General features: G+C 39.8%; 1 protein-coding gene and 2 pseudogenes across 1 annotated transcript; 2 read left to right on the top strand and 1 right to left on the bottom strand.

Moving 5' to 3' along the window:
• Positions 1-1,566: 1,566 nt before the first annotated feature.
• LOC133763516 (olfactory receptor 8B3-like) lies at positions 1,567-2,511 on the bottom strand (annotated as a pseudogene).
• Positions 2,512-7,145: 4,634 nt separating this feature from the next.
• On the top strand, positions 7,146-16,353 carry LOC133763954 (olfactory receptor 143-like; annotated as a pseudogene).
• A 5,811-nt stretch (positions 16,354-22,164) lies between these two features.
• On the top strand, positions 22,165-23,098 carry LOC133763953 (olfactory receptor 8B8-like). The gene is given in 2 exon segments (XM_062197631.1): positions 22,165-22,565; positions 22,567-23,098. Coding segments are annotated over 2 exon segments (933 nt in total).
• The last annotated feature ends 4,701 nt before the right edge of the window (positions 23,099-27,799 follow it).

Raw genomic sequence — 27,799 nt, 5'->3', positions numbered from 1 at the left:
CGGCACACCAGGGTCTAGTCCCAGTTGGGGTGCCGGATTCTATCCCGGTTGCCCCTCTTCCAAGCCAGCTCTCTGCTATGGCCCGGGAAGGCAGTGGAGGATGGCCCAAGTCCTTGGGCCCTGCACCCGCATGGGAGACCAGGAGAAGCACCTGGCTCCAGGCTTCAGATCAGCGAGATGCACCGGCTGCAGCGGCCATTGGAGGGTGAACCAATGGCAAAGGAAGACCTTTCTCTCTGTCTCTCTCACTATCCACTCTGCCTGTCAAAAAAAAAATGTGTTCTTCAACTGCACTCTATCACTTCTAGCCCAAAGGCACCTAGATATAATTTAAAATAATTTAATTGTTTAAAGGTTTACTTATGTACTTGAAAGACAGAGTTATAGAGAGAAAGAGAGGAAGAGAGAGAATGAGAAATGGGGGAAAGAATGAGAGACAGAATGATATCTTCCTTCCACTGGTTCACTCCCCAGATGCCACAACAGCCAGGGTTGGGCCAGTCCAAAGCCAGGATCCAGCAGCCTCCTCTGGATCTCCCACATAGGGGCAGGAGCCGAAGGACTTAGGCCATCTTATGCTTCTTTTCCAGGTGCATTAGCAAGGAGCGGGATTGGAAGTGAAGCAGCACCAGAACTCAAAACAGCACCCATATGGAATGCTGACATTGAGGGCCGCCGAATGGAGTCGTTACTCACTACTCAACAACATCAACCCTGATTTAATTTTTTAAATGAGGGTTAAAGAGATGAATCCTTTCTACTTCTTTGCAAAAACATATTCTAAAACTCTTAGGACATAATAAGATGCTGAAAGTATTCTCAGAAGAACCCTGTGATCAGTTTTTCATATCAATAATTATTTATATTACTCTAAAACATGAAGTCACTTGATCAAGACATACTGTTTTCTAGCTGGCGCCGTGGCTTAACACTCTAATCCTCTGCCTTGCAGTGCTGGCACACCGGGTTCTAGTCCCGGTTGGGGCACCGGATTCTATCCCGGTTGCCCTTCTTCCAGGCCAGTTCTCTGCTATGGCCCGGGAAGGCAGTGGAGGATGGCCCAAGTCCTTGGGCCCTGCACCCGCATGGGAGACCAGGAGAAGCACCTGGCTCCTGGCTTTAGATCAGCGCAATAAGCTGGATGCAGTGGCCATTGGAGGGTGAACCAATGGCAAAGGAAGACCTTTCTCTTTGTCTCTCTCTCTCTTACTATCCACTCTGCCTGTCAAAAAAATAAAAATTAAAATTAAAATAAAAAAAAATCAACAACAAGAGTCACTGTTTTTTACTGGATTGCTTGTATTTATTGACAAACAATAATTGTACATATTTATGGGGTACAGTGTACTATTTTGATACATGCATACATTCTAATGATCATATTAGCGTAATTAGCTTCCATTGCTTCACATATTCAAGATTTCTTTGCAGTGTGAACATTCAAAAATCTTTTGTCTATCTATTTACAAAAATAGATATTGTTATTGTTAACTATTGTTACCCTACTGTGCAAGAGGACACCAAAAGGATTATTTTTAATAATCTATAAAAAACACAAGCTCTAATTTAGGAGAGCACCCTTTTCAAAGTCTTACTCAGTGCAACATGAACATCTTTGTTCCTCAAACTATAAATAAAAGGATTCATCATTGGTCCCACGATGGTATAGAAAACTGTGGATACTTTTTCTTGTTCCAAAGTCCCAGGAGGAGAAGGTTTAAGGTACATGAATGCTGATGCTCCAAAAAAAAGAGAAACAGCAATTATGTGGGAGCTGCAGGTACTGAAGGCTTTGGACCTGCCCTCTGTAGACTTGATGCGAAGGATATTGGAGAGGATCAGGGTATAAGAAATGAAGATGATGAAACTGGGCCCTATCACATTGATGCCCACCACAATGAAAACCACCAGCTCATTGACGTAGGTGCTTGTGCAGGAGAGCTGGAGGAGAGGGGGAATGTCACACATGTAATGATTGATGATGTTGCCATCACAGAAGGTGAGTCTCAGCATGCATGCAGTGTGGGCCACGGCACCCACAAACCCCATTGCATACACACCCATCATCAACATGAGGCAGACCTGATGGGACATGGTGGCCTTGTACAGCAGGGGCTTGCAGATGGCCACATATCTGTCATAGGCCATCGATGTCAAGATACAACACTCATCAATCACAAAGAAGGCAAAGAAAAAGAGCTGAGCCATGCACTCAGCATAGGAGATGATGTTCTGTTTCACAAAACTCACCAGCATTCTGGGCATTATGACACAGGAGTAGCAGAGATCAATGAAGGACAGGTTGCAGAGGAAGTAGTACATGGGGGTGTGCAGGTGAGGGTTCAGACCAATCAGAACAATCAAGCCCAGGTTCCCCACCACAGTGACCACATAGATTGTGAGGAAGAGGAAGAAGAGAGGCAGCTGCAGTTCTGGCTGTTGAGTTAACCCCAGCAGGATAAACTGGGTCACTGAGGAGTCATTTCCTGAGGCCATTCTTCCTTAGGGCATCTGTGAGAATGGGAGAAATACAAACATTACAATAGATCCACTCTCTCAACTACAAGGATTCAAACTCGGAATGAGGGAATGAACTCACCTGTCCTGCTGAGTAACTTCATTCCTTCCATTTTATAAAACTGAGAGAATGGGTGGAGGTGAATAACAAAACCCAGAAAGCAACTTTCTGCAGAAATGAGATTCAGAAGCTCTATGACCACTCCCCACTGGACACCAGCTCTGTTGCAGGACTCTCTGGAGAGCCCACAGGGCCCACTCTGGGCCAGTGGTGACGTCCGTAGAGAGATGAGACATTTGAAGGACTGCTTGCCTCCCAAAGATGAGACTTCAAAGGAGTTAGCAGGACACATACAATCAAAACTTCTGCATTTGGAGTCAGGAAAGGACCTTCTCCCCTGTTCTCACAGAGGAAAATGTGCCTCTGATGAGTTGTACAAGTGAATAGCCCAGAGAGGAGCCTTTTCTGGTGTTGTTGTTACTTCTCTTTGGGACAACGCTGGGAGGGAGGGAGCTGGAGCACAGCCCTCAGTCCCCCAGAATCTGTGGATTCCTGACAGTGGCTCTGCACACAATGACCTCACAGGCTAAGAGAGTGGCATACATCAGTTGGCAGTGCCAAAAGAGTCACCCGCTAATATGACTCTAGGGTGTTTATGCGTTTGGAAAATCCCAGGGACCTGGTTAGAAAGGGGAAGACTATGTTCCTCCAATGTGTCCCCAGAGATCAGGTTTTGCAACCAAAAGAAATTATCTACCGGCATTTACAGCCTTGTTCATAATTGCATTGAATTATTGGAACTCTGGTTTCTTTCTGAATGGGACACATGCCCACATAAAAAAGCAGGATGACTTTTCCTGTATCCAGTTCACTGATCCCTACTTGAAATACTATACCGTTTATTGGTGCTTCTTACCACAATACATGCACCCATTTGAATACATTTGAATCTAAGCTCTAAAATGGGAAAGATCTTGACTATTTCTTCAGTGATATTTTTACAGGACCTAGAAAGAAAAATACCTACATAGAGATAGATGGATAGACACATAGATATACAAATATATAATAGATAATCAATAAATATTTGAATAATCAAAGAAAGAATAACTGAGACTCCCTTCTCTCTGTTTCCTAAAATGTATATTGGATACCACATGGAATTCTTGCCACACGGGCAAAGGCTTATATGGAGTAAAGGCTGTTGTTTGTGGATCTGAGTATGGGGGAGGAGAAATATCAACAAGATATGTACTGGCCACTGTTGAAATCTCAGAGGCCATCTTCATGCATGCTGGATCAGAGGGACTGCAATCAAAGAAAAAACATAATCTCTCTCCTCCTGAACATCACACTGAGGACTTGGACAAGCTCTGGGAGAGGTATCAGTGTCTCCCCACAGAGCTGTCCCATAGACTCAGATCAGAGTCAGATTTGGGTCAGTAATGGAATCTTTTATGTGCCAAAATCAAGCATCTGCTCACTAAGAATGGCCATTTTTAAGATTCTTCTGCGCAGAATTAAAATAGCCAAGATAATATTAATATTAGCAAGATTAATATGGTATTCCAAGAGATGGAGGTAGAGTGAGCTGCAGGAGGCAGTCAGGAGAGTGACACGTGACTTAGAAACACTAGTATCCACACTGCTACTGTGAGTAGCTCCAAGAAGCAAATATTTGCAAGAGACACTTCAAGATGAGACTCATCAGGACTTCTTACAGTAGGGATATGAATAGTGGGAAAAAATATGAAGACATTAGTCTAGGTGTTTAGATACATCATGGTGTTACAACAGAGAGAATACTTCAGGAGTGTTAATACTGGGGAAATATATACATTTTTAAAGTGGTGGGATTGAATTTCCAACTGTGCATCCAATCACTAGTATACGGAGGATAAATGCCTCCGTAAGCCAAACAAGGCTCAATGGAAAGGTCAGAACATGCAAAGGATCTGGAGATGATTTCCATAGATATTGAAGTCATGGCATTAGTCACATTGTGAGAGAAGCAAAGAGAAATCAGAAGAAGGCACTACAACATTAGAAACCTGGATTCCACCTTCTGCCATCTTTTACTTAATCATTCAACCACAGGGTACACATATGGCAGTATCAGAATTGTTAACCTATACCATGGGAATGGATTTCATTAACTAGAGTATAACACTTATGTACAGTTAATTTGCCTCTAATATTAAATATTTCATTCATTTCCAAAGTTACTTAGGTCAGCAGTTCTTTCTCTCATGCCCTTCCGTCAAATTGTTTCATGCATGTTTTTACTTAGATTCTTTTCACAATCTAAGTAACTTTCTAAGATATCTTGACCTCATAAATAATTTTTAATTTGCATATATTATGATTTATTCTTTGTGCTATAAAATTCCAAGGGTTTTGAAAGATGCCATTATCATATATTTTCCATTACAGTATCATTCAGAATAATTTCACTGTTCAAAAACTTCCTTGTGTTTCTTCTATTCATCTCTCTCTGCTTGCTCCAAAACCCTCAAGATTGATATCATTAATGTTCCTATAGTTTTGCCTTTGTGTGAATGTCATATAAGTGGAATAATATGGTATCTGGTCTTGTATTTATGACAGCTTTTTCACTTAGCAAAATGCACTTAAGGCTCTACCATGTTTTTTTGTGGCATCATATATCATTTCTTTTTATTCCTTTGTATGGATGTGCCATGGTTTGCTTATTCATCAAACTTTTGAAGAATACCTTGGTTGTTTCAAGTTTAAGTGAGGTGTCAGTAAAGCAGCTCTAAACATTCACATGCAGGTATTCTATTTGGAAGCATATTTTCAAGCAATTTTCTAAACACCTAGTAGGACCTTTATCATGAGGCTATACTGAACTTTATAAGAAACTGCCAAACTCTCTTTCCAAATATCTACACCATTTTACATCCCCATCTGCAATGAGAGTTTCTATTGCCCTACATCCAGGTCAATACTTTCTACTGTAACTTTTTCAATTTAAGTCATTCTAGTTGATTATAGAATTCTTTCTTTGTTGCTTAATTTGCAACTTGCTAATGACAAATGATATTAAATATTTTCTCTTTAAATTTATTTTTTATTTTTATTGAATAAAAATTTTTTATATATTCACCTGTTACAATGTGATATTTTACTATGAGTATTCAAAGTGAATGATTGAATCAAGATGATTCCCGTATCCATCACCTCATACACTTACCATGTTTTGTGTTGAACACTGCCAGTACCATAGATAGCATCACTGAAGACTGTGCAATGTGTTACTTGGGCACTTGGAGCACAAACTTCTATAGTAGCCCCATGGGTTTCCTACCCACTTATGGACTCTGTGCCCTCCATGAATGACAGTTTTACCTGGTATGCAGGTGAGTCCCACCCCTGTGGTTGAGATGCTGAATGGAGCAGGGAGTATCTACCTGGCTGATTGTTCTCGTAGCTGGCAGAAGCTGAAATATAGGGAGTTACCCCATCACGCACTCCACTCCTGCCCTCTGGAAGGGTTCTTCTAGGCTACACTCCAGACTCCACTTTTTTCATGTATTCTCATGGGACCTCCTCATACATAAAACAAACATTTCCCCAGTAAAAAATTGTGCTTTTTTAAGAGATAGAACATGATAATTAAAATTTATTTGACACTGTTATGGTTTACCTTAAGCCAAAATTTAATATTTCAGGTTCTTGCCATTTACATAGATAGTAATTCTAAGCATTGGCCCAAACGAGTCAAACAACATGGTAAAGTTCAGGATTTATTTGGAAAGTGAGAGAAATACACAGGAACGTGAGGGCTTTATTAAGGGAAAGTAGGTCAGAAAGAGTTAAGTGTGGTGTTCCATATCAGGCTTTTCCAGGGAGTGGCCCAGAGACTGAGAGGGAGAGGATGGGAGAGCGGCTAGTGGTGGTGCAGAAGAGCAGGCAGAGACGTGGCAAAGTGGCACCAGTTCAGCGCACTCCAGTCTCTGTCTACTTCTAAAAGGGGAGTGGTTACTCTTAGTGAAATGGTGTCATCTTATCTGAGGTGCCATCTTAAGCCCCTGGTGCCATCTTAGACTCTGGCCCCATAGCCACCTTGTACAATAATCTTCAGTCCTAAGCCCAGCCTGACTTACTAGAAGTCAGGTGACTAAATGGGTCAACCACAAGTGTAAGCTCAACCCCCACCCTAACGGGATTCACTGCTCCCACTTCCTAACCCTGCAAGGCTATAACAAGACCTTTTCTCTTTTCCACCTTCTCCCTCCAGCCTGTCAAGTTCCCCTACACTCCCCCTCATCAATAAAGTTTTCCTGTAACTCCAGTGTTTGGTATATTTTGTGGTGGCCTTTCAACTACATAGTCTGATTGACAGGTGGGTGGATATAGGTGAGATCACATATGGGACAGGGGGTGTTGCCTCCAGCTCTTGGGTCTAATCCTATCTCCCTGATTAGTCCCATATCAACATTACCCATCTCTTTAATAAATGTAAGAATTTACAGATACAGCACTTTTAGATATCCAAAAGCTGTTACATTCTGAACAGTGAGTTACAGAACATGCCAAAGTTGCACTTTCAAATTATGGAGTCTTTATTTCTGAGAGCTGGCAAAGTTGGCAGCTTCATGGGGGCATGTGCTCTCCAAATGATGCAGCCCTGTTGAGCTCAGGGGTAAGCTTATAAAGGCAAAAACCACATCTTGTTGGGAGTTAATTACAAAGCCAAGCATTTGTTACAGAAGCCAGAACAAGCAAGCTTACGTCTATCATAGAGGGCATTGAACACATTTTCCCAGCACTTAATGTAAGCAATCCTTACAGATAACATTCTTACAAGGCTGCTTTTTGGGTAGATGGTAGCCATGCAAATGCTTAGAAAAACAGAGAACAAACAGAGTGACTAGGATCATAAAGAGACAAAATAGAGTGACTTAGGTCAGGCCATAGCTCACTGGATTCCCCACTCCTCTTAGTAACGAGTCAGACCATTGACTCATTTTTACATAAGTTTAACAGAAACTGTATGTTGCTTGGTTAAAGACCTGAGAATTAGCCTAACGAAGAGAGGATGCCACAGTGGGGAGAGGAAGGGAAAGGTACAAGCAGGTATTAGAGCAAACCTTCCTGTCTCAGCTTATAGCCTGTATATACAAGACATTTTGGTAAAGTCTGAAGGGCCCACAGACACTTAGCTGCATTAGACAGCCTCAACAATCCTTCATTTAATGCACACCCTGTTGCTGCCAGAACCTGGGTTATTGACCTCATCTTGGCTACTTCTTGCTGACAGGGGATCACTGTCTCAGGGGTTCTTTAGGGTATCAAAGGTCGAGGGTGGTGTTTGTGGCCATCCAGGTTGCCTTGGAAGAATGAAGGCTTTTCATCTGGGGTTTTATCTGTATCTTGATGGACTCTATTTTTTGAAGGGGCTTCACCCATTGCAGCCAGGATCTCTTCACGGCACCTCTTTTTAGGGACCTGTGGTCAAGACAGGGTTTCAGCAGGAAATGGCCTCTCTGGGGGTTGCAGTGCCAGCTTGTATAAACTGCTTCTATCCATCTACGGTTTTATGTGTACGGTCATCTGGTATTTTATTACTTCGAATCTGGAGAAAATGAATTTAACAAGCAGATTAAATACATAGAGTTTAAAGCATATGACCTTATTACAGGATCTGTGAAGGTGCCACCCAACCCACAAGGAAGTTTTTATTTTTTCATTTAGAGGCAAGTAGAAACTGACAAGAGGGACTTAATAATAAGGTGGACATTAAGGCCTGGCAAGATATGAGGCCTAATCAAAGAAGGAGGTACCTTTCTCTGAAGGGAGGAGAGAACTTCCACTTTGATATGGCTTTGTTTAAATAAGGTCAGAGTTTGTGAACTCAAGAGGCTTTCAGAGCCTTGGCAGCTCATGACAAGAGCCTTTATGACTGATGTCATAAATAAGAGTGTCAATTGTTAAATCAACAACAGGATTCACTGTGTACTTGCTCCCCATGTGGGATCTCTGTCCTTAATATGCTGTACTATGAGATTTAATGGTAAAACTAGTATTCAAACAGTACTTTATACTTTGTGTGTCTATGTGAGTACGAACTGTTGAAATCTTTACTTAGTATATACTAAATTGATCTTCTGTATATAAAGATAATTGAAAATGAATCTTGATGTGAATGGAATGGGAGAGGGAGCAGGAGATGGGAGGGTTGCGAGTGGGAGGGAAGTTTTGGGGGGGAAGCCATTGTAATCCATAAACTGTATTTTGGAAAATTATATTTACTAAATAAAAGTTTAAAAAAGTAAAAAAAAAATTTCTCATCTAAACACTAAATGCTCACTATAATAGAAGGATTCTCGTGGTTATCAGTTTTGTTGATGGTATAGGCAATATGATTTGCTGAAATGTCTTCATTGCAATATATATTTTAATGAATAATTTGTCCTTTTTTTCATTTCCTTGCCTTTTTCTGATTTGCCTTAGTAATACTTCATGTTATTTGAGTAGAAATATTTTAGCCAATATTTTACTCATCCAATGATGTTTTTCGTGAAAGCTATATCTATATTATAATGAACTGTATTCATACATTTTATAATCTTACTGAAACCATCTCATGAAAGAGATGCAAATCATCTTGAACAGAGACTCTTTAATATATTTCCTTTTACTTCTCAAATGTTATCCTGTTTTTAATATTTGGATACTGTGAATATTGTCTAGGTAGCACCAATAAAATTACCATTAATAGTTATAAAATAATAAGTAAAAACAGCAGTAATAATTTTAGAGACATAAGCCAAGCACCAAAAGACATATATCATATGATCTCACTCATATGTAGAGTCTTAAAAAAAAATAAGTCGTTAACTCATAGAAGTTAAAAATATAATTGCTGCTACCAGAGACTAGGAAGGCAGTTGGGGAAGAAGGGCTTGGGAAATGTTGATTGACAGGTACTAAGTTATAGCTAGACAGGAATAAGAAGTTTTGGGGTTCTATTGCACAGTCAGTGGAAGATCGAAAATTTACCATACAGTGCGCTATCTCAAAAGATAGACGTTTTGCTATAGATTACTACACAACAGTGTTAAATGCTTAAAAAACATTAATATGTTTACACTGATTGGACATTACATAATGTATACAAGTAACAAAAGCATCACCAAGCATCCCATAAAGATGTATAATTTTTATATGTCTTAAATTTTTTGAAATAAAATTAAATGATATGAAGGAAAATATAACATAAACTAACAGTAGGCACAAATCAGAATAAGATCTTATTCAGCTTTCTATTTGGAGTTGGACTGTGGCAGCCTGACAGACGAGCCATTCAGGTCTTTCCAGAGCACCAGCTATGGCATGCATCAGGGACTAGGAGCCCATAGCACACATTCCTCTGTGCCCACCACACTGTTCACCACACTTCATGTTTACTTCGAGACACACCCAGACAATGACTTAGCATGGTGGGTAGAGCTTACTTGATCTGGCCAATATCTGTCTGGCATGAGTGTCTTCTCATAAGCAACCTTTGCTTAGAGACATCCTACAGTTTTGGCCAAGAGGTTTTACAACTGTGGTCTGAGGTTTCCTACTCTTCCAATCCGGCCATTTTCTCTCTCTCCTTTGATTTTCATCCTGGTAGGAGGTGTTTGGTGATTCCCATCCCTCTGATTTTATACTTCATGGGCATTTACTAAAATATAAATGCCTTATGAATCTAATCATTTTTTCACATCGCCTTGAAGGAACCTAAAATGACATAGATAACTTGTTAACATCTTTTATTTACTTTTTTGAAAATACTTATATATTCATTTGAAAGAGCAACAGAGAGTGAGGGAGAAATAGAGACAGAAATCTTTCATCTGTTGGTTCACTCCCCAAATAGCTACAACAGCCAGGACTGGGACAAGCTGAAGCCAGGAGGTAGATTCTTCACCTGGATCTCCCACATGATTGGCAGGGTCTGGGCACTTGGGATATCATCTTTTGCATTCCCAAGCACATTTGTAGACAGATGGATTGAAGGCACTGCAGCTAGGACTCCAACCAGCACGCTGATATGAGAGGTTGACATTGCAAGTGGTGATTTAGTCCACAACAACATAACTTTGGCCCTTGTTAATTCTCTTAAAGGTTATTGTAATGCCGTGAAAATCAAGAAATTTTTTGTCATTAAGATAAGAATTCATTCCTTATGCTCCTTCACTTGAATATATGAAATATATGAAATTTCTTCCCTTTTTAAAATGTAAAAGAAAAAAAGAAAGAATCTATATGTGGGACAAAATAGAGAATTTAAAAGCAAACCATGGCCGGCGCCGTGGCTCAACAGGCTAATCCTCCGCCTTGCGGCGCCGGCACACCGGGTTCTAGTCCCGGTCGGGGCACCGATCCTGTCCCGGTTGCCCCTCTTCCAGGCCAGCTCTCTGCTGTGGCCAGGGAGTGCAGTGGAGGATGGCCCAAGTTCTTGGGCTCTGCACCCCATGGGAGACCAGGAGAAGCACCTGGCTCCTGCCATCGGAACAGCGCGGTGCGCCGGCCGCAGCGCGCTACCGCGGCGGCCATTGGAGGGTGAACCAACGGCAAAAGGAAGACCTTTCTCTCTGTCTCTCTCTCACTGTCCACTCTGCCTGTCAAAAAAAAAAAAAAAAAAACAACAACAACAAAAAAAAAAAAAAAAGCAAACCATTACTCACACAATCAATGATTTTTGACCAAGAAACAAAAGAATCCTATTAAGAGAGGAATTTTTTAAGCAGTCAATGCCAGAAAACAATGATCTTAGTCTTTGCCTCACACAGTACACCAAAATTAGTCGATGGTAGATCAAAACCATACACAGAATGGCTTAAACTATATGTCTTATAGAAGAAAACATAGAAAAGTATATGGTGTAGGCACAGCTTTCTTAGACATATTCTAGACAGCACTAAAGCCAAAAGAAAGGCAAGATAAAATAAAGTTCATTAGAATTAAAACAACTATTTAACAAAAAAATATACAAGTCACTGGGATTTCACTAGCAGAGATCTTTCATTTAGTTTTTTTTTTTTTTTTCCAGATTGTCTTGGCTTTCCATGCCTAAAATACTCTCATGGGCTCTTCAGCCAGATCCGAATGCCTTCAGGGCTGATTCTGAGGGCAGAGTGCTATTTAGGACATCTGCCATTCTATGAGTCTGCTGTGTATCCTGCTTCCCATGTTGGATAGTTCTTTCCCTTTTTTATTCTATCAGTTAGTATTAGCAGACACTAGTCTTGTTTGTGTGATCCCTTTGACTCTTAGACCTATCAATGTGATCAATTGTGAACTGAAATTGATCACTTGGACTAGTGAGATGGCATTGGTACATGCCACCTTGATGGGATTGTATTGGAATCCCCTGGCCAGGGAAAAGAACGGGGCCATCATAGAAGGAGGTTCCTTTCTCTGAGGGGAGGAGAGAACTTCCACTTTGACTATGACCTTGTTGGAATAAGATCAAAGTTGGCGAACCCTAAAGGCTTACATAGCCTTGGCAACTCATGACCAGAGCCTAGGGAGATTACTGACACTATAAACAAGAGTGTTAAATTGTTAAATCAACAACAGGAGTCACTGTGTACTTATGTCTCATGTGGGATCTGTCCTTAATTTGTTGTCCAATGTGAAGTAATGCTATAACTAGTACTAAAACAGTATTTTTACACTTTGTGTTTCTGTGTGGGTGCAAACTGATGAAATCTTTACTTAGTATATGCTGAATTGATCTTCTGTATATAAAGATAATTGAAAATAAAAAAATTGGTATTAATTGGAAATTGCATAGAAAATTAATCAATTTTTTAAAAAAATATCATGTAGGATCTCTGTCTTAATGTGCTGTACATTGTTATTCCATGCTATAACTAGTACTCCAACAGTATTTTTCACTTTGAGTTGCTATGTGGGGGCAAACTGTTGAAAAATTTACTTAATATATACTAAACTAATCTTCTGTATATAAAGAGAATTGAAAATGAATTTTGATGTGAATGGAAGGGGAGAGGGAGTGGGAAAGGGGAGGGTTGTGAGTGGGAGTGAAGTTATGGGGGGGAAGCCGTTGTAATCCATAAGCTGTACTTTGGGAATTTATATTCATTAAATAAAAGTTAAAAAAATAAATAAACAAGTCACGGGCTGGAAAATATTCACAGTAATTATAGGAGATAAATTTATTGAGTCTAGTTTGCATAACAATGCAGGAATTATCTGATTTATTTATAATAAAAGTATAATCTAATAAATGGGCAAATTAAGTAAATGGACAATCCTAAAGGAAGGCAGGCAAATGTCCAATAATCACAAGCAGATGTGCTTCCTTGCTGCATCTCCTTAGGGGCATGGTCAGCAGCAGGGGAGCCCTCCATACAGTTCCTCCAGCCTCCCTCACAACATTGCCCAGGCTTTGCTCCCCAAGTGGCCCAAGCACTTGTGAGGCTTCACTGTTGGTCCTCCTACTTTTTGGTTTCAGCAACCTTGGGTGCAGCCCTTCCTTCAGCAATGTAAGTGCCAGCTGTGTGGTGCCTCCAAACTGTCAGTAATCCAGTCACTAACCGTATAGAACTTCTTCTCTGAGGATCTAGAATTGGGTCATGCTTCCTCTTTCTTTGCACCAATCTGGGAGTGATAGCTTTTTTCTGCAGTTTTTAGTATTTATATCTTCTTCATGTCAACTTGTCGCTCTTTCTCTCTTGCAATATCTGTGTAGCTAATTCTCTGTATTAATATTCTTGATAGGAAACATGGAATTCTAAGCTTATTGGCCTGGACATTTCATGGTATAGGAATTACATTTGATGCAGTTTTGATGGACTGTCTTGCTGGAGTCACAATTAGCATATGCCAAATCCTGTTGATAGGGTTTGCAAAAAATACTCATTTGCCTGTAGTCTTTTCTGATAAAATTAGATTTAAAAGGACTTTATTTTCTCCAAATTATACTTCAGTTCAGTCTAGGAATTCTGGTGATTCTCTTTTCACTACATAAGAAAGCCCACATGAGCTTATAACTCAGTAGAACTAAGCAGAAGAGAATGTGGGAAGCGAGACACACCTCATGACGTGACTTAACCCAGCCCTGGCCATTGTAGGCATTTGGGGAGTGACCCAGTTGGGTGGAAGATTTCTCTCTAGGTATCTCTTCCTCTCTGTCTGTAACTCTGCCTTTCAAATTTATAAGTACATCTTTTTTAAAAAAATCAGATTTTGTGTCATAGCCAAAAGAATTTTGGCTATTCTTTACCCATTTATGAAGATGGTAGTGGGTCAACAAATTCCTGGGAACATTATTTAAAAAATGAAATTGAGTCCGAACAACTGATTGCAGTGGGATGAGATTTCTACTAATAAAATTTGGGGAGGAAAACCAGCTGAAAAAGGAACTACAGAAATGAAAATTATGGTATATGATGAATTAGCTGTACATAGTTTTTTTTTTAAGATTTATTTTTATCTGAAAGGCAGAGTTACAAAGAGGCAGACACACACACACACACACACAGAGAGAGAGAGAGAGAGAGAGAGAGAGAGAGAGAGAGAAAGATGTAATCCAAATATCTCATGTGGGAAGCAGAAATCCTACCACTTGAGCCAACACTTCTGTCAAAAACCATCTGTGTTGACAAGTAGTTGGAGTAAGGAGCCAGATCCAGGAATTGAACCCATGCACTCTGATGTGTAGGACATTCATGTCTAAACTACTAGGCTAAATGTCTTCCTGGAGAACATTTTTCTCATTACAACTGGTGTGTAATGTGTGTATTGGGGTTGAAGGAAGAGGATACTACTGGCATCTAAGGACAGAAGCCAAGGGTGCTATGTGTCTTTAGTACACAGGAAAGTCTGACAACAGGAAACCATCTAGTTAAAAATGTCAGTAGTTTCAAAGCTGAGAAATCGTGGTTTGCATGAATATAGAGGACAAATAGAGAAAGAGATACTTATAACCCACTGGGCTGTTTTCATGGGTCAGGCACATAGCAGTACTTTATGTTAATTATTTCACTTAATTCCTACAATAACCCAATGATACAGTTCTTTTATTAACTCCATTACTAATATAAACAGGTATATATGTGTGTGTGCGTATGTGTGAGTGAGAGAGACAGAGAGAGACTTTACACTTAGATACAATCTTAGAATGTTAAAGATTTTAATAAACCCTGTTCTTTGTCTACCCAGATATATGTGTGTACATATATTATATATAAATTACATGTACAATATACATATGTTACATATAATATATACATAGATTGCATACATCTGTATATTATATACAATATATATTATATATTATTACATATAATATGTACATATATTACACATATATGCACACATATATGGAGGGAGGAAGGAAGGGAGGGAGAGGGAGAGAGACAGAGACAGAGACAATATCACTTGTCTACAATCTCAAATCAGGAAGTTGAGAAGTCTGGATTCAGCTCAGTAACTTTGAGGCTCATTGCACTTTATGTGCAGCTCAGTGAGGCTTGCTGAGAAAGAAAGGTGAACACTGAATTACCTTTTTCTTTTCATAATCTCCCTTCAAATCCAAAACTATATAAATGAAGGGTTATGAGTATTACCACCTATGTGTTGCTCTTTCCAGCACTCAGTGACGACTGAGGAGAACAGGGGAATGAGACACTGGGAAGTGGATCAGCATTCTTCCTGGTCAGACACACACACACAGGTGAGGGAAGGAGGAGATGGGGAACCCTCAGGAATCAGCCCAAGAAAACTCGCTCCCTGGAGATCTTGCTTGAGTCCAGATAGCCCTGAAGTCCCTTCTCCTCTGGAGACAAAAAGGAGAGTTCATTGTTAATATCACCTTGTATTCCTCTGCTCACAGATCTACTGGTGAAGTGAATGGCTATGGAAAAAAAAAAACTCGTCAGTGATGCAGTTTGTTCTTGTGGGATTGTCAGAGCTACCTGAGCTCCAACTGCCCCTGTTTTTTCTGTTCTTGGTGAACTACGTGGTCACTGTGCTGGGCAACTTGAGCTTAGTTATTCTAATTTGCCTGAATTTGCCCCTTCACACCCCCATGTAGTTTTTTCTTTGCAACCTGTCCATCATTGATTTCTGTTATTCATTTGTCTTTACCCCTAAAATGCTGATGGACTTTATTTCAGAGAGCAACATCATCTCCTTTCCAGAATGCATGGCTCAACTCTTTTTCTTCTGCTTTTTTTGTCAGCTCTGAGTGCTACGTGCTGACAGCCATGGCCTATGATCGTTATGTGGTCATCTATAAGCCGTTGAAGTACACGGTTGTCATGTCCCCAAAGGTTTGTTTTCTGCTGATGTCTGGTTCATAGTTGATGGGGTTTTCTGGTGCTAAGGTCCACACAGGGTTTATGCTTAGGCTCGCCTTTTGTGATTCCAAAACCATCAACCACTACATGTGTGACATCTTCCCCCTGCTTCAGCTCTCTTGCAGCAGCACCTATGCCAATGAGCTTGCCAGTTCTGTCATTGTGGGTACCGTTATCATTGCAGCAAGCCTCATTATTCTAGCATCTTATGCTTTCATTCTTTTTAATGTCATTCACATGTCTCCAGCTAAAGGTTGGTCCAAAGCCATCCACACCTGTGGTTCCCATATCATAACTGTTGGCCTGTTCTATGGATCTGGGTTGCTTGCGTATGTGAAGCCATCTTCTGCTGAATCTTTCAGCCAAGGAAGAATTTTCTCCGTGTTTTATACTATCGTAGTGCCCAAGCTGAACCCCCTCATTTATAGCCTCAGAAACAAGGATGTCAAACTTGCTCTGAAGAAAACTCTGAAGAGAATTACAAATTAAGCAGCACCGCTAGGGCTGAGTTGGTCCTTTTCCATGGCTAGGTCTTTTTGTCCTCTTCCTACACCTCCTTGAAACCTTCCTTCTAGTCTCTTTCTTTCCTCTCTTCTTCTTTCTTTCTATAGTCTTGGCAGGATTTCTACTCTAAAACACTTTCTTCTCTCTGCATGCAATAGAGCTACATGTGTCTTTTCTTGGATGAGGGTCATCTTAGTCCCAAGTGGTTCTGCCCCAGTTTCCATCTTTATACCTGATGCAGACACTGAGCTGATATCTTTCCTATCTAAAGGTACCTACTTACTAGTTATTTCTTATGTGTCTTCATTATTCAAGGCAAGGCAAGGCATTGGGTACTGTCTGACATGTTCATTTCTTTCTTCCTCTTCTGAAACTACTACATAGAATGCTTTACTCTTTCAAGCATTTTACTTCTTAAAACTGCATTGAAACAGGAGCCATGACAGAACTTGTGGGCATGGTACAGATGTCAATTTTTTAGGGTTCTTTCAGTCATGGTTCTTATTCTGGATTTTTAGCCTCATATCTATATAGGGACCATATACTTTATTGGATTAAGTTTCTATTTTAATTGATGCTTGAGAATAGGTAAGGCTCACGGTTCTGCCCACCTTTCTCAAACTCCACAAATAACAACAAAGCCTGGATCAACTGATACATTGTGATAAGTAGAATGGAAATATTGATAATTTTTCCACTTATATGTGGATTGTTTCTGTGACTGTGATTAAAAATTGCACAATGTTATTCTTGCTTACAGTATCAAGAGCCACATGTGATGTCAAGTGTCTTTGTTGCCCTGGTTGTGTAACCCTTTGCAAAAGAAACTCCTTTTTAAAAGAAGCAAATAGATTTTTGCAAAGGAAAATCTATTTACTTCTTTTAAAACACAAAAATATGTGCAGCAATCTTGCTCAATTAAGATTTGTTTGTGTAATATATAAATTTTATTAAAGATTGGTTCAGAAAAAAATATATATATAAATTTTATTTATCCTTTTTTTCTTAGAAGAAATAATTGAATCTGAATTCATTACTATACACCACCTTCTTTATAAATCCTATTAAATAAGTTTCCCTATTCTGTTCATTTGATTAGGATATGGTTATATGACTTTTTCTGGGCCACACAGACAATCACGCAGAAGCTAGTTTTTCTTCTTTCTTTCTTTCTTTCTTTCTTTCTTTCTTTCTTTCTTTCTTTCTTTCTTTCTTTCTTTCAGATTTATTTATTTGAAAGTCTGAGCTACACACAGAGAGAATGAAAGGCAGAAAGAGATAGAGAGAGAGAGAGAGAGAGAGGTCTTCCATCCGCTGGTTCTCTCCCCCATTGGTCACTAGTTTTTCAAACCATTGTGCATCCTAAGAAGAAATGGAAGGGAGGAGGGGAGGAAGGAAGGAAGAAAGAGAAAGAAAGCAAGAGAGAGAGAGAGAGAGAGAGGGAGGGAGAGAGAGAGAGAGAGAGAGAGAGAGAGGAGTTGAAATCTATACTTCCTAAATAACCAATAAATTATTATTTTGAAAGATGAATATCTTGGAGAATATTCTTGTTCACTTTAGGTAATCTTTGAAGATAAAAATTAAATTATGATGACGGTAAGAGTTTGTGAAGACTTAAATTTGACCTTAAATCTCACCTGAGGAGTGTTTTGTATGTTTTGCTTTCTCTCATGACTTTGATATAAGCACTCTTAAAGCCACCCTTCAACTGATGATTAGATAAATTATTGTGGCAGCAGCATTCCACAAACGAGTGCTGGTTTGAGTCCTAGCTGCTCTGTTTTTGAGCCAACTTCCAGTTAATGTGCCTCATGGAGGTATACAAATAAATAAAAGGTTTCTGGAAGAAAAAAAAAAAAAGAAGGCAGCAGAAGATGGCCCAACTACTTGGACCCCTGCTACCCATGTGGGAGACCAGGATGGAGTTTCTGTGTCCTAGCTTTGGTCTGGCCCAACCCTGGCTGCTGTGGTTATTTGGAGAATGAATCAGCAGATGGGAAACCTCTCTTATGTTCTACCACTCTGCATTTTCAAAAATAAATAAATAAATCTTAAAAAAAAATCTCTTTCTTATATATTTAAGAAATTAAGAGTTTACATAAGAGTCAATGCACTCAGGGGCTGGCACTGTGTTGTAGCAGGTAAAGCTGCTGCCTTCAGTGCTGGCATCCCATTTGGGTGCTGGCTCGAGTCCTGGCTGCTCCACTTCTGATCCAACTCTCTGCTATGGCCTAGGAAAGCATTAGAAGATGGTCCAAGTCCTTGGGCCCCTGCACCTGTGTGGGAGACCTGGAAGGAAACTCCTGGCTCCTGGCTTTGGATAAGCAGAGCTCTGGCCGTTGTGGCCATCTGGGGAGTGAACCATCAGATGGAAGATCCCTCTCTCTCTCTCTCTCTCTCTTTCTCTCTGCCTCTGTTTCCCTGTAACTCCACCTTTCAAATAAATAAATAAATATTTAAGAAAAAAATAGTCAATGCACCCAAAACATTTAAATCAATCACAATATTTTATTTCTCAGCAGCTATAATTCTCACTTGATTTCTTTGTTAATTTTAACTGGACTTTTATTACAATAATTCAGTTGCCCAGTGGGTAATGGAGACTAGAAAATTCTTAAATAAGGGAGGATTGGGATCATACTTTTGGTGCTTATTTTAACAACAGTGTAGATTTGAAATAAGATTGTGTGGGGAAATGCTAGCCTAAATAAGAGGAGAAACTAAAAGTTAAATCTAAAACGTGCCTGAGTAGGTATGGTGGCTGAAAAAAGGGATGGGAGTCATTGTGTTTGTAGACTCCTGTGAGCATTTGAGATACATGGACAATGTTCTCAAGGGTTTTAGCCAGAGGATTTAATTCTCCACTACCAAAGAGAGGGGTGGGATCTCCTTTGTATTCTGCACTGCACTTAGGACCAAGAAGAAAGAATAAAATAGACAGAAATGATTTTTGATTTTAGAGAAATTATGCCTTTTAGGGGAACAGAAGAATTAAAGGGAAAAATGAGGAAAGGTGTATGGAGCGTCTATCAGAAGTTATGGGAATGTGTGTAATGACAATAGGTATTCACTATTCATCATGTAACCATATTACTTGTACCTTCTTGTTTAACTGTCAGAACAACCCAATGAGTGAGATATCATTATTACTACTCCTATTTTAGGAATTCTGGGCCAGAAGCACATGGAGGTTAGGTTAGTTCCCCAATGTACTATATAGTCAATGAGTGCAGGAAGGTCCTCTTAATCCACAACCACCACTGATTGCTAGGATGAGAATAAATTGATGTTCTTATTACTAAAATGATACAGTTAAGTTCTGAGTATGTGGTGTGCATTTGGCGTTGTTGAGGCACCTGAATCCCACATCTGAATGTCTGCCTTCATTTCCCAGTTCAGACTCTAGATTTCACCGTCCTGCTCATGCAGGCCCTGGGAGACAGCACTGATTGTTCAAGTACTTGGGTCCCTGCCGCCTTTGTGAGAAACCTAGATTGAATTGCTGGATCCTGGTTTCAGCTCAGTCCAGGCCTGGTCATTGTGGGCATCTGGGGAGTAAACCAGATGGGAGTTTCTCACTCTCTCTCTCTATCTTTCTTTCTCTCTCTCCTCTTCCTTCCCCTTCTCAAATAGATAAAAAGATAAACATTTTTAAAGAAAGGAATTGCTCAGACACTCATGTAGGCATCTGCAGCAGGTGTTTAGAAGTCACTGCTTTAGAAGGGATGATCACATAACTCTAACATCTCATGATAGGGAGCATCTGATTTACTCTAGTCCTTGAAAAATTTCAGATAAAGAAATCAGTAAGTCTGGAGGCAGATCCTATGGGGATTGCCGGTTTGCATGTGAGATGAAAGAACCCAAGCAGTAGATTTCCCTGTAGAGATATAGAGATTTAGGGAGATGGGAGTTGATTTTTGGCCCGCTTTGGGAGATGTACAATCCCTTGAGAGAAGGGAAAACTTGAGTACAACGGTGACTCACTCGGGAGCTAAAGAGTAATCAGTCTAAGTGTAAACACAATCCCCTTTTTCCTATCTGACATCCAGAATCTGTTCTCTTGGGAAGAGACTGAACAAGCTTCTATCCTTTTTATAACCAGGTACATTATATAATAAACTTACTTAAATCTTCTGTGTTCTTATCAAATGGTAAGTGTGGTAACCATATGGACTCTATTTTCCCAGGTGCTAGAGAGAAAAATGTATTATCATACATTATGATATTACTTCAGAAATATTTCCAGGGCATATCAAGAATCAGGTGTGGATGGCATCCTCTTAGAACCAAAGGAATCGAAGGATTCAAAATTATGGAATCTGAGGCTACTTTTCCAAGAACAGAAGATTAAACTACAAGACAAGGAAGGACTGAGGTATGGACTAAGGACAATGAGTTGATGAATTCTACGAATGTTAATGTCCTCTGTTTAAGGATGGAGACAATGGTCAGCTTTGCAATGCAGTGGGTTAAGTCTCTGCATGAAACTCCAGCATCCCATATGGATGCTGGTTTGAGTCCTGGCTGCTCTACTTCCAATCCAGCTCTCTGCTGATGGTCCAGAGAAAGCAACAAAAGACAGCCCAAGTGTCTGGGCGACTGCCACCCATGTGGGAGACCAGATGATGCACCAGGTTCCTGGCTCCTGGCTTCTGCCTGGCCTAGTCCTGACTGTTGCTGCCACTTTGGTAGTGAACCAGTGGATGGAAGATCCCTTGCTCTGTAACTCTGTCTTTCAAATAAAATAAGTAAATCTTTAAAACAATAGAAAAGAATGGAGACCAGGGTTCTAAACAAGACTATCCTGCCCCGATCCCCGCTTTGTGCAAACCTGAATGCAAGTGAAGCAGGGAGAAGAACGTGTCGCAGGGAGGAGACAACATCAGTTCCTGCTCCGCAGACAGAACTCTGTCATTTTTCTGTGACACAGGACAGCAACTTAACCTCTACTAGACCACGCTTACTTAGTTTAGCATTAAGAACAATTTTTTTAATGATTTATTTATTTTGGGGGCAGGCGCTCTGGCTGACTTGGTTGGTCCTCCCCCTGCAGAGCCGGCATCCCATATAGGCACCAGGTACTAGTCCCGGTTGCTCCTCTTCCAGTCCATCTCTCTACTGTGGCCCAGGAAGGCAGAGGAGGATGGCCCAAATGCTCAGGCCCTGCACCCACATGGGAGACCAGGAGGAAGCTCCTGGCTCCTGGCTTCAGATCAGCACAGCACCAGCCATAGTGGCCATTTGAGGGGTGAACCAACAGAAGGAAGACCTTTCTCTCTGTCTCTCTCTCTCACTGTCTATAACTCTACCTGTCATATAATAAAAAAGAATGATTTATTTGTTTTTTACTTGAGACTATTACTGGTGGCCATATGGGATGCCAGTGCCTCAGGCCAGGGCATTAACCCACTGCACTATGGAGCAGGGTCCCAGGAACAATGTTTTGGTTTCTACTTCATTAGTCTAATCTGCATTTGAGGGGACCACTGGATAGCTAAGGTCTCAGTCTCCAATTTTACTAGAGAGGGGAGTGCTCAAGTGAAGGAAGAAATGCTAAGAGAACAAACCATCCTGCCCTGGTCCACTCCTCCTGTCCTTCATCCCAGAACTGGTGACTGCACTTGGTGCTGCTGCCCTGCACTCTGTAGGCTGGGTTGGTGGAGCTCTACAAGGGCTCATTTCACAGGCTCATTCCTGCACACCCCTCACACTGTGGATGAGGTAGGGTGGGAAGAGCTGGGCTGTCCTCTAACAGCACCCTTCTTCCTTCACCCACAGACACCCTAGAGAAGAATGGCTCCTGGGAATGGCTCCCTTGTGACTGAGTTCACCCTGAAAGGATTAACAGACCAGCCAGATCTCCAGCTGCCCCTGTTCTTCCTGTTTCTACTCATGTACGCGGTCACTGTGCTGGGAAATTTGAGCTTGGTGACTCTGATTGGGCTGCACTCACACCTTCACACCCCCATGTACTTTTTCCTCTTCAATTTGTCCCTCGTTGACCTCTGTTATTCTTCTGTATTTACACCCAAAATGCTGGTGAACTTTGTTTCAGAGAGGAATATTATATCATACACGGGGTGCATGGTGCAGCTCTACTTTTTTTGTTTTTTGGGTATTTCTGAAAGCTATGTGCTGACATCAATGGCCTATGATCGCTATGTAGCCATCTGTAACCCACTTCTCTATACCAGTCATGTCCCCTAAAGTGTGTTTCAGCCTTATGCTTGGTTCATACTTGATGGCCTTTTCAGGTGCCATGGCCCACACTGGATGCATGCTGAGACTGACCTTCTGTGATGCAAACACCATCAACCACTACTTCTGTGACATCCTCCTAGTGATGCAGCTCTCCTGCACCAGCACATACGTCAATGAGTTGGTGGTTTTCATTGTGGTTGGCATCAACATCATTGTGCCCAGCCTCACCATCTTTCCCTTTTATGGTTTCATTCTCTCCAGCATCTTTCAAATAAACTCCACTGAGGGCAGGTCCAAAGCCATCAGCACCTGCAGTTCTCACATAATTGCTGTTTCTCTGTTTTATGAATCAGGAGCAGTAATGTATCTTAGGCCATCCTCTGCTATAACAATGGATGAGGGGAAAATTTCTTCTGTCTTTTACACAAATGTGATTCCCATGATGAATCCATTAATCTACAGCTTGAGAAACAAAGATGTTAAAATTGCCCTGAGAAAAACATTGCTTAGACTAAAGTGTAGATAGAGATAGTATGTCTATGTTCAGTAGTTACAGAAGATATTAAGTCTAGATATATATACTGAAAATGTTCTAGTAGTGGTGGACTTCTTATTCTATTTTTCCCAAGATAATATTCGCTGTTTGTATACAGAACTTAAAATAAAATTATTTTATTCATTATGTGGGTGAATAAACATATTATTTTAAGGGTAGAATGTCATATATTTAAATATATGTGTGTACACAGAAGGAGCTACCTTTCTCTGAAGGGAGGAGAGAACTTCCACTTTGACTTTGACCTTGTCTAAATAAGATTGGAGTCGGCGAACTCAAAAGGCTTCTATAGCCTTGCCAACTCATGATAAGAGCCTAGGGAGATTACTGATGCCATAAACAAGATTGTCAATTTGTTAAGTTAACAACAGGAGTCACTGTGTACTTACTCCTCATGTAGGATCTCTGTCCTTAATGTGTTGTTCAATGTGAAGTAATGCTATAACTAGTACTCAAACAGTATTTTACACTTTATGTTCTGTGTTGGTGCAAACTGATGAAATCTTTACTTAATATATACTAAATTGATCTTCTGTATATAGAGAGAATTGAAAATGAATCTTGATGTGAATGGAATGGGAGAGGGAGTGGCAGAGGGGAGGGTTGCAGGCGGGAGGGAAGTTTTGGGGGCAAAAAGCCATTGTAATCCGTAAACTGTATTTTAGAAATTTATGTTTATTAAATAAAAGTTAAAAAAATATATATGTGTTTAATATATATATTATATATAATGAAACTGCTAAATTCTGCTTCTATTTCTTCTTTAGCATGGTAAAGTGAATTTTTTAAAGATTTATATATTTTTTTGAAAAGGCAGAGTTATAGAGAGGCAGAGACAAAGAGAGAGAGAGAGAGTTCTTCCATCTGCTCATTCACTCCCCAAATGGCTGCAATGGCCAGAGCTGGATGGATCCAAGCTAGGAGCCAGGAGCTTCTTCCATCTCCCATGTGGGTGCAAGGGCCCAAGGACTTGGGTCATCTCCCACTGCCTTCCCAGGCCACAGCAGAGACCTGGATTGGAAGTAGAGCAGCCAGAACTCAAACCACTGCCCGCATGGAATGTCGGCACTGTGGACAGCAACTCTACTCAAACTAAAAATGTGCCTCTTTTACATTCTGTTTGTTTTTCTCTGGGTTGGATGCAGATGTATTGACATGACATTGACTTGACATAAGTGAGGAAGCTCTAAACAAAAGTCAGGAAAAGTGATTTCAGCATAACCAGGGTGGAGAAGGAAAGGGTGGGCAGAGCCACAATCAAGAAGGGGCACACAACTGGCTTTGAGTTGCTAGCTCTGTTCAATATGTGCACTTGTATGATGTATTATAAACTGCTCAGTTTCATACAAATTAGTGTAACAGGTCTCATTGTGGATGTATCTGAAATGCTGTTGCAGATCATTTGCATAAAAATCAGGGACAGTTTCCAAAGAATTATATATTTTTCAGGTGTGCTCTGTAGTTAATTTGGGGGGGATAAGGAGAAACCTGGAATAGATAGCAAAACTGAAAATCAGCAGTGTCGATGGCGGAACATTTGTCGTTCCTTTTGCTTTACTTCTGGGACTTCCTATGTACTTGCACTTTGGGTGTGCAGAGGGAGGTGTGTGAGTGTGTGTGTGCCTGTGTGTGTGTGTTAACGCCTACAAACCACAACTGGTTTAAAATGCTTAGAACTTCTTCCCAATCTGGCTTTACTTTTCTGTTCTACAGTGCCTAGGGTTAACGCAGTACACCCATGCCATTGCTGTGGGAGTTCTCCCCGGATGCATGTGTTTGAGTCCGTAAATACAGAAAATATGTGTTGGTTTCTTTTTCCAACTTAAACCATAGGTTTACTAAAGCACAACATGAAAGGTTGCACACCATGCACTCAGGTTTTTTTCTAATTTTTCTGACAGTGCATGTCTTTGAAAGCATGGGTAAATAAGATTAACACAGAAGTGGAGTAATGGAGTGAAACATTTGTAGCTGTACAGCATTGGTTATTGTATTTTTATAGTGGCTTCTACTCCCATGAGCCTCTCCCCCTCCTTCCTCTCCCAGATTTCTTGTCAAAGTAATGAGTGTGTACCTTTTGTGTGTGTGTGTGTGTGATAAAACTCTTAAAGGTTAATTTTAGTGTATTAATACTATTCCTGACTTGTGCTGCAAAAATGGCTATGAGCCTTTTTTCTTAAAGTGACATTTTCTTTAACCTAAAAGCTGGTTTTAGAAAGAAGTACAAATTGGCTTCCATCCTGCAAACACTCTTTTTTTTTTACTTTATTAATTTTTGTTTGTCATTCATAAAAAAGGAAATCGTACTTGAGCTGTTAACCAGACAATGAGGAAACACTTGAGGCTTCTGCTGTGTGTTTTTCTGTTGGTTTTGTTATTGTTGTTGCCCAGTAACTTGAATATTGTTTAATGTCTTGAAGACATTGTAGAGTTTATCTTAAGCTGTTAAAAATCATAATGTACAAATGTGAATAGACTTATCTATAATAGGGGTAAGTTTTGTTTTGTCTATAATAGATGTTTATAAAAACAAAAAATAGTGTAATTGTATATTTTTTACAACTTTATATCTGTGTTTATATAAAATTTTTCATACAAATAAACTTACAAAGTTGTGATAAGAGCTCTAGTTAGGTGGGACAAGAAAAGCATCTTAGGCAAATATTGATGATGAAGGCCTAAGTACAGTATCCAGGAAATGCCTTTGCATATACAGAAGGGTTCTCACTTAAGAGATTCAAGAGGCAAGGTAGTAGTGCAGAATAATCTAGATCAGTCCTGGACAGAGACAATTCTATTTAGCACATCTAAAGAGGAATCTGCTCCAATGCCTATTGGAGAATGGATGTTATCTTGATTTACATTCCAATATATTTGTCATTATGGTTAGTTTAATTGTGAGGTACAGTGGATACAGTTTTCATTCCATATTACATAGTTTCATTTCCACTGTTTTATCTACTGATTGGTAAGGTTTTTCCTTAAACTTTTTCAGATACTATTTTTTATTACACATAGTGAAAAGAACTGGGAAATTTAGAAATACAGAGATAATTTTAATCTTTATAATAAGCCTAAAGTAGTATCTTACATGATTTTAATTTGCTTTTCTTCAGTACTAAATATCAGATTCATGCATTCAATTGCCACATGTGTTAGGTCACAATTCAGATCTTTGCAAATTTAAGACACTCAAATGTTTTTCAAAATCTACAAGTCAATAATAGCATGAAGATGGGAAAAATTCAGAAATATGTCACACAAGCAACACACACTTGAACACACACTGGGCAAAAGAGGAAATAAAAGGAGAATTAAAAATATTTCTAGAGAAATAAAAATGCAATCACAATATAGCAAACTTTATGGGATACAGCAAATGCAGTATTAGGTGGGAAGTTTATAGCAATAAACACATGTTAAGAAATAATAAAGATCTCCAATAAGCATTATAAACTCACACTTTAAGAAAAAGAACAAATTAAGTTAAAGCCAAAGTTAGCAGAAGAAAATAAATATTTGAGAAGATATAATAAAAAGTAGAATATGAATGCAAGAGGAAAGGTAAACACAATTTAAAATTCATTTCTGAAAAATAAACAAAATTGAGAAACCTTTAGTTAGACTGACCAATGAAAATAAGAGAACAGATTTTTCTGTGATACTTTTTTCTGTATTTTGTTTCAAGGTAACTGACCTCATAAAATCAGTTTGGATGTATTCCCTTTTCTCTTAACTTTTTGATAGGGCTTTACAAGGGTTAACTCTTTTTTAAATGTTTAGTGGAATTTCTGTGACTTCCTTGGTCTCAGCAGCTTTCTAGTGTCCAGAGGATGCCAAACTGGCAACCCTCTGATAAACACGAGATTTTCAAAAGCCAATTGGTCACTGGACATGTGATGCATTTCTGTCTTGGAAGTTGGAATTTTTCAACTGTTAGCTCTGTGATGAACCTTAGGGAGGGGATATGGTAGAGTCATTCAAAAACTCTCTCTGACAAATGGTATTGGCAGAACTGGATGTATAAATATAGAAGAATGAACTTAGATCCACACATCTCAGCTTTACAAAAATCAACTCAAGATTGATCAAAGACCTAAATTTAAGACCTAAGACTATGAAGTTGCTGGAAGAAATGAAGGGAAACACTCCAAGTCATTGGTGTAAGGGATGACTTCTTGGATAAGACCTCAAAAGCACCAGCATAAAAAGCAAAACTAAACAAATGGGACTACATCAAACTCAGAGGCTTCTGTACCTCAAAGGAAGTGATTAATAGAGTGAAGACACATGGGGTAATATTTGTGAGCTGCCTATCCCACAAAGGATTGATATCTTGAATATATCAGTAAGTTTAAAAACTCAACAACAATGGTAATAATGAATACAGTTAAAATTGGGCAAAGGGCTTCAATAGACAGTTCTCAAAAGATATAATACAAACACAAATGGCTAACAAATATATGAAAAAAAACCTCCAACTATCAGTAGCCATCAGGGAAATGAAAATCTAAGCCACAATGAGAAACCACCTCACCCCTATCAGAGTGGCTAAAATCCAAAACAGAGAGTGACAAATGCTGGTGAAGATGTAGAGAAATGGGAACACTCAAACACAATTTTGGAGGGAAAGTAAATCAGTGTGGTCACTGTGGGAAACTGTATGGAGAT

This window comes from Lepus europaeus, chromosome 7 (genome assembly GCF_033115175.1).
Source record: "Lepus europaeus isolate LE1 chromosome 7, mLepTim1.pri, whole genome shotgun sequence".
NCBI lineage: Eukaryota > Metazoa > Chordata > Mammalia > Lagomorpha > Leporidae > Lepus > Lepus europaeus.
This window is presented reverse-complemented; position numbering and strand designations above follow the sequence as displayed.